The 8,495-nt window shown below is 40.1% G+C and overlaps 1 protein-coding gene across 2 annotated transcripts in view; it reads right to left on the minus strand.

Annotated features, from left to right (window-relative positions):
• Nucleotides 1-7,962, minus strand: part of LOC145345005 (caspase-6-like) — a 35,724-nt gene extending 27,762 nt beyond the window's left edge. The window contains exon 1 of one of the 2 annotated variants that reach the window (XM_080192486.1): nt 7,861-7,962. In XM_080192486.1, coding sequence (XP_080048612.1) covers nt 7,861-7,882 — 22 coding nt within the window. In that variant the 5' untranslated portion in view covers nt 7,883-7,962. The remainder of the gene's footprint in view (nt 1-7,860) is intronic. The other variant, XM_080192495.1, reaches the window with a different exon arrangement.
• Nucleotides 7,963-8,495: the final 533 nt, after the last annotated feature.

An 8,495-nucleotide genomic window follows, 5' to 3' on the forward strand; every position in this document is an offset into this window, starting at 1 on the left:
CAGCACAGAGTGCTAGATCTTGCAAGTTGTCACTTGCATTAACAGCAAAATTTGGTTCATTAAAATGTTGTTTTTGCCTGTAATGATAATTTTAATTAATTTTCTTTTTAAACAATGCACATAGTAACTAAAGGATACGAATCACAATTTATTGGCTGCAAGATCATTTTAGTAAGAGCTATACAATAAATTTAGAATGGTGCACAATTCTCTCAAGTGGTCTCTTTTAGAAATTAGATACAACTCTCGGGGCTAAAAAAGCAACCAAGGGCATGGGGGAAAGGTGGGGTCAGGATATTGAATTTGATATCAAATTCGATATCAAATTCATGATTAAAATAAATGGCAGAGCAGGTTTGAAAGGCTGAAATGGCCTACTCCTGCTTCTATTTGCTATGTTTCCCTTCGACCCATTTAATTTTAGTAGGGCTTAAATGTTACTTTTTAATGCATTTAAAATGCGACATTCTAGTTAATTTTAAACACTTCAGTACTTTAGTCAACAGATCTTTAATCCAAAAGATGGGAAAGCAAAATGAAATTTGGGTCTACAACAGACCACCACTGCCCAAACAGCACTGTTGTCACAGTCTTACCTTCAACCCTTGTGTACCAGTTCACTTGGACATTGTAACCTCTTCCAAATCTTTATCTACTCACAGATATACTGTAGATGTAATTCCTTGACTGCTTTCCAGCAACTTCTTTCTATCCTTTCATTCTTTCCCACTCTTTATTTTATTTTCTGTTTCTGATTTGACCTGGAATTAAATATTCTTACACTTCCTGCTTCAGACTGCACAGCTCTTTAAAAGATTTTTGCTTTATTTAAGGAGTTACACAGTTGCTTGTCGCGCAAAATCCCACTGAAAGTCTAATGGCAAGCACTAGTCAGCCATTTATTCACGACTCTCAGCAAAATTTGGCCAAACCAACTTCGACAGATAAACATCTAGTGTGTGCACGTTTACATATCACAACACAATAACAAATGCAGGGATTCAGACAGCACATTATTTTTTTTCCGTGTTATCCAAACCTAGTGATGCATTATCTGAAACACACCCACCTGTTTGTTATTTCAAATAGTGGCTCGATTTGTGATTCCAATTTCTTTCAGTTTACAGCAACCCCTTGTTTTGCCTGCAGTAATTCCCATGGTGGGCAGTGACAGATGAGAGGCTTACGTAATTTAGTCATGTGCTTTAAATTCAGACAGGATTGCACTATCTTGCAAACTGAATTGAGGTAAGGTTTTATTTTGTGACATTACGTAAGATGCAATCATAAGGCCTCTCAGCTCCCAACCGTCTTTGGCTGATTCGCAGCACCATGCACTATCCTACAGATTATGAATTTTTACAGTTCAACCTCTGTTAAACAGGATTATTCAAGTTTAACTCATGAATATGAAACAAGGGGAAAACTGCAACTTCGTAATCAAACATAAACCTCCTTTAACATGAAAAAAAGATTCAATAGCAAGGTCACAATGAACAAATGTCATGTTGCAGACTTTTTTCTGCACTTTGTGTCCAATTATGCTGCTTTATCATAAAATTCAAATTACATTTGCATCTTATCTTAGCTACACTGTAAAAGCATTAATAAAGTATCATGGGTAAAACAGTCTAAAAATTGCATCTTCCTGGCACAACAAACAATTGTTTACAATCTAAGCTGCTAATTGTTGGGTTCATTTCAGCAAAATGGACTGAATTGCCAAAAGTAAACTTTCAGCTACTATAAATAGCAGGGACTCCTTGTCCAATGAAAAAGAGCTTTCACTGCAGTAAGCTAGATTTTAAACACATTTGGCCTAGTCTTCTCAGAAATAAGCCATAATTTTGTGAACTAGGGTATAAATGGCATGATAGCTAGGTCCAAAAATACACCCTTTTTAAACTGAAAGCCTCAGGAATGATTGGCAGAGTTAAAGGCAGTGGTTCTGTGAATAGTCCTAATTATGTGAATTCTTGTTGTTTTTGAGAACCAGATTACATTATAAAATGTTAAATGTTCAAATTTTAGACCTGGAGCTAACCTGTACATCAGATCAAGAGCTAACCTGGATATCATGTTGCAACCTGATTCTCTTTCTTTTCATCAATGGAAATTTCACTAGAGTACTGGATGTATTATTAATAGATCTTTGGATGAACTGATACAGAACAGGGACAAGTATAAGTTGTTGATAAACGTCCTTAAAGTGATTGCTGATTTTATTCTGTTGCAATTATCATACTGCTTACACTTGTTTCTTCATTCTCATTGCAATGAACATATTAATATAGCAAGCAGTAAATACGTCTGATGAGAAGTGACCACGTATGCTACAAAACTGCTGTCTAGGAGACTTCCAATAAGAACATAAGAAATAGGAGCAGGAGTAGGCCATCTAGCCCTTCGAGCCTGCCCCGCCATTCAATAAGATCATGGCTGATCTGTCGTGGCTCAGTTCCACATTCCCACCCTCTCCCCATAACCCTTAATCCCCTCTCTTATCAAAAACCCATCAACCCGCGTCTTAAAAATATTTAGCGAGGTAGCCTCCGCCACTTCAACGGGCAGAGAATTCCAGAGATTCACCACCCTTTGAGTGAAGAAGTTCCTCCTCAACTCCGTTCTAAACCACCCCCCCCCTTTATCTTGAGGCTGTGCCCCCTAGTCCTACTGTCCTTTGAGCGGGAAGAGTCTCTCCACCTCTATCCTATCCATCCCATTCATCATCTTATATGTCTCAATGAGATCTTCCCTCATTCTTCTAAACTCTAACGAGTACAAGCCTAGTTTATTCAGCCTCTCCTCATAGCTCAACCCCCTCAACTCCGGCATCAGCCTAGTAAACCTCCTCTGCACTCCCTCCAAGGCCAAAATATCCGTGCGTAAGTACGGCGCCCAAAACCGCACACAGTACTCTAGCTGCGGCCTCACCAATGCCCTATACAGCTGCAGCAAGACCTCCCTACTTTTATATTCAATCCCCCTCGCTATGAAGGCCAGCATCCCATTAGCCTTCCTGACCACCTGCTGCACCTGCAAGCTGGGTTTTTGCGACTCATGCACAAGGACCCCGAGGTCCCTCTGCACCGTCGCCTGCTGCAGTTTTTCTCCATGTAAGTAATAATCCTTCCTACCATTATTCCTACCAAAGTGGACCACCTCGCACTTGCCAACATTAAATTCCATTTGCCAGTTCCTGGCCCATTCGCCCAGCCTGTCTAGATCCTTCTGCAGACTCTCCACACCCTCCGCGCAATTTGCCGTTCCACCAATCTTGGTGTCATCAGCAAATTTCGACACCATACACTCGGTTCCCTCCTCCAGATCATCTATATAAATGGCAGATAGCTGAGGCCCCAGCACCAACCCCTGAGGCACTCCACTAGTCACCAACCGCCAATCCGAATAGCACCCATTGACCCCCACTCTCTGCCTCCTATTTGACAACCAGTCCTCCATCCACGCTAACACCCTACCCCCAACTCCATGTCCCCTGACCAATCTAGCGTGTAATATGCTAATTGTAGTGATATAAAAAGATGGATGAAAATTGAGGTAAACTTTCAATCCAGATCTGACTGATTCAGGAAACCATTTAAGGACAAAAATATCTGCTTGAGAAAAATAGATTAGAGGTCTGCTGTTTATGGGGAAATCTGAAAATGATATATATACTAATGGATGAAGGGAATATTTTAAATAGAACAGGTTCAGTCTTGTATCTGAAAAGAACAGATTTTCAGGTAATCACTTCAATGACTCAACGGTATAAAACTTGCGTTGGAGAGACGTGACAAAATATGAGTATTGAGTTAAATGCCTTCATTTTGTTCATTATAAAATATTAATGGATTTCATTGTATTCCAAGCATAGTAGAAAGAATAGTTAATTTGGACTCAATCTTGGAGAATGAACATTGTTGAATTTGCTATGATAATTTCCCAATACTGCTGAGAAGCAAGTCAGAAGACAAAAAACACTATACTCAGACTCTAAGACTACTGTGCATCTGGTATTATAAACTGAACAAGATAATTAATCAAAAATACTACTCTGGGGCTTTTAAGTGAGATCATAAATTGGGCAATGAGCTGACTATCTACATTTCCTGCCGCCTTGGAAAAGCAGCCATCATAATCAAGGACCCCATGTACTCTGGACATTCTCTCTTCCACCTTCTTCCATCAGGAAAAAGGTACAAAAGTCTGACGTCATGTACCAACCGACTCAAGAACAGCTTCTTCCCTGCTGCCACCAGACTTTTGAATGGACCTATCATGAATTAAGTTGATCTTTCTGTACACCCTAGCTATGACTGTAACATCGCATTCTGCACCATTTCCTTTCCTTCTCCTCTATGACCGATATGTTTTGACTGTACAGCTCGCAAGAAATAATACTTTTCACTATATCTGAATATATGACAATAATAAATCAAATCATGGACAAACATGATTGGTTGATTATTGCAAATGCCAAAACACCTATGTTGTGAAAAACTGCTTGAGATTTTAAGACAGAGAAAAATCAGAATGGTAACTTAATTTCTGAGAGAAAATTGTAAGATAAACCAAGTAATGTCTGGACAAAACTAATCTTATAAAAATTAGGCCATCTGTTCTTTGAGAGGATAAACAAGGATTCATGAATCCTTTCAGAAACAATTGTGCTACACTTAAATAAAGTTAATTATAAAGGAATGATGGCAGAGTTGGCTGGATTGGATTTGGAAAGGAGTTTAACAGGAAAGATGGTTGATCAGCAATGGCCAATGTCTATGAAAACAGTTCATGGCTCACAAAGATAAATCTCAATGAGGAAGAAGGATTCTTGGGAGGGGATAAATCAGCCATGGTTAACCAAGGAAGTTAAGATATTATTAAACTGAAAGCAAAAACATAGAATGTGGCAACGATTAGTGGTAAGCCACAGGATTATGCAAGTTTTAAAAACCAAGAAAAGATGACCAAAATTATAAAGAGGGAGAGGATAAACTAGCAAGTAATATAAAAACTGATAGCAAGAGCTTCTATAAGTATATAAAAAGGAAGAGAGAGGCCAAAGTAAACGTAGGCTCCTTAGAGAATAAGAGTGGAAAAGTAATAATGTGGAATAAAGCTGAAAACCTCCTTGATGGTTATTTATTCCAGTGTTGCAGATTGCATTCCACCCAAGAAAGTGAAAATTCAGCCCTAAGAGAATTGAGTAATGTAGCCTGACATTTTTAATCATAAATTAAGATGCAAATAAAAGAGCATTTTAGTTAATTTGAAACACTTTGTCAATTTGAATTTTTTAATCCAAAAAAAAAGCAAAATGTTTGGATTTACAACAGACCACCACTGACCAAATATTAGCCCTGCTCTCACTATCTCACTTTAAAGCCTTGTGTTCCAGTTCACATCTCTCCAAATCCTTATCCAGCTCACACTTGTACTGTAATTCCATCAGTGCATCCCAAGAGCTTATCTATCTTCTCGATAACTGCATCTTTGCTGTTCATCTCAACTACTCCACATTAATGGAGGGTGTAGAACTCACTACCCACCAGTCATACCTCAGTTCATCTACATTTAAAATATGCTATTTTGTTGTCTCTTAACTCTTGTCTCTAATCTGTCTTTTCCACTCTTTAAACAGACTCAGGAAAAGTCCTTTGTCTTCTATATGTGGGGTTTTATCTTCAGCTCCTGCAGTAGCACATGAACTAATAATGAAGCAATTTCAGTGAAAAGGAAGTGATTATAGAGAAATAATTATACAGAAGTGAGCATTACAATTCCACTAATTTTCATAATATTTTTATCCATTCCCATTCTCAAGCCCACGTTTCTAAAGCAAACACTTTCCCTCTACCTACTCAAATCTAAATTTATCCACCCCATCTTCTGAATTCACAATTCTGAAACGAAAATAAGCTGTTTCACTTTCTTTCTAGACCATACAATCAAACGTCTGCTTCCTAACCTGACCAGCGTCAACACCCAATTATTCCACATTTGATAAATGCTGAGAAAAAATAAGAAGTCTCCTCAATTTTAACTTGACATTTAATGTAAAAATGTTCATTTTCAAAAGGTGCAACTGCCAATCAGTAACTTTGCAAACTTCTGATGTATACACACACCTTCTCATTCCTTCCTGTTGCATCTTGTGTGCGCTTTCTTCCATGCCTCCCATGCCCCACCACTTTGCTTCTGCCGCAGGTTTTCACTCACTTCACCCCCTCACTTTTGCTTTGCTTCTATTATATGTTCATCTTCATTCTTTCCTGCTGCTTCTTTCTGAGCAGCGCTCTTCTCCAATTTGATTTCATTATGCACACTCACTTTCCTTTTTGTTGCACTTAACATTGTCAAACCTCTAAGATCATCCTGGAGTCTTGAACACTTCTTAAAGCAATTCGTTAGAAAAAAAATCACAGGGACATTTAAAAAAGTGGGTCTTGGCCTTATTTACTATATATATTAATATTTACAATATTAATATTGAAGCTGTGAGAAAGGGTTATTTGACTAGGTGGGACAGTTTGTTTTCTTTCCTCTGCTTCATGTGTACCTCACCTCCCATCACAGACATCTGTCTTCTCCACAGTCCACTTTTATAACCTGACTCTGCACAATTAGCTCTGCTACACTATTTTATGATGCACTGAATTGCCAAAAGTGAACTTACTGTAACTATTTATTCTCCCTTGCTTATGCACCAGCTTGCTGATTTAAGAAACAATCACATTACAGCTGGCTAGATCAGATACTACAGCACAGCAATTACTATAATTATACTTTTGTTTTGCTCTGGAGATACTGTAACTGGATGAGTTCCACTTGCATTTTTACAAATTAAATCCATTATAGATCAAATACACCTATCTTCTCTCCCTCCAAAATAACTTTTTGATAAAAATTATGTTTAACAAATACTTGATTCTAAATCAAGCCAACACAAAACTAAGATTCTCAATCTATAGCTGGGGAAAAAAGGACAAGTTTATGTTTCAGATTTGAACACCTGTGTTAAAAGATCAAGTGTCTATTCAGTCCAGAGAAGCTGTTTGACTCCTACTGAGTGTTCTCGTAATTTTCTGTGCTTTCGTTTTAGATTTCCAGTAACTGTAGTTTTTGTTTTAAATCAAGATGCAGCAAGGCCAGCATTTATTGCCCATTCCTCATTACACACAGGTGGTAGTTTGCCATCACCATAAACACTTGCAGTAAATGTGGTGAACTCTGGATAAACACTATTAGGTAGGGAGTCCAGGATTGGACTCCAGTGAGGATGAATGAATAACAATAATAGGTTCAAAACAGGATGGTGCAAGACTTGGGAGGGCAGTTGAAGGGTGATGATTTCCCCATGCACTTGCTGTCCTTGGCCTTCTAGATGAAGGTCACCTGTTTGAGGTGCCCCAGAAGTCATGCTGAGTTAGAGCAATAGTACATTCTGCACTCGCTCGTTTCCTTCTTTACGAATGGTATGCTCTGTCTGTCTAACGCGCAAGAAAACAATACTTTACGTTAATAACGTGACAATAATAAATTAAATCAGTGCACCCTCTAAATAGTTCACATAGTAGCCGCACAAACCGAGGTTGGTGGTTGGAATGAGCAGCTTCAGCCTGAGGTGTCAGTCACCCTGTGCCGCTTTGTTTTCCTCCTCAGGTGAGTGTTTACCTGGGGGAGAGGCAGTGGGATGTGATGTTGCTGAGTTATAGACAGGAGAACCCGGCCACACAAAGCACAGCAAACCCATTCCCCCCACCCTTCCCGCGGCCTCCAGCCCCACACACAGCTCCCCATCCCGGAGGAGAGGCCAACCCAGCCCAGGGGCTGGGGGCCCGGGCCCGCTCTCAGTACCTGGCTCCTGGGGCGCTGCCATCCGGTCGCTGATCTGCTTTCCGCGGCCTCTCGCTCTGTCTCTGTCTCTCACCCTCTCCCTCTCTGTCTCTCACCCTCTCTCTTTCTCTTTGTCTCTCCTCGAGCTACTGCTTCCTGGAAACCGGTTAGCTCCCGCCCCGGGCTCTCTGATTGGTCCATCGGGCTGTCAATCAGAGCGGGAGCAGGCTGAGGCTGACCAGGCTGCTACCTTCCCACTGCCCCACCCAGCAGCTGGGGAGAAAGTCAAAGCAAGGTCAGATTTGTACCGTGCTGGGGAACAAAGGGACCCAGCAATACAAGTACATTGTTTGTTGAAAGCGGCATCATAGGTAGACCGAGTGGTGAAAAAGGCTTTTGGCACACTGGCCTTCATCAGTCAGGGCACTGAGTATAGGAGTTAGCATGATGTGCAGATGCTGGTGTTGTACTGAGGTAAACACGGTAAGAAGTCTGACAACACCAGGTTTAAGTCCAACCAATTTATTTGATAGTAAACGCACAAACTTTTGAGGTTTGCCCCTTCGTCAGGTGAATGGAGAGTCCTGGCCTCAGACAGAGCATGTAACAGCACAGACTGTTTACAGATTACTGATTAGAGTGCGAGTCTTTACAAC

Source organism: Carcharhinus amblyrhynchos, chromosome 1, assembly GCF_965287045.1.
Source record: "Carcharhinus amblyrhynchos chromosome 1, sCarAmb.v2.hapA, whole genome shotgun sequence".
Classification (NCBI taxonomy): Eukaryota; Metazoa; Chordata; class Chondrichthyes; order Carcharhiniformes; family Carcharhinidae; genus Carcharhinus; species Carcharhinus amblyrhynchos.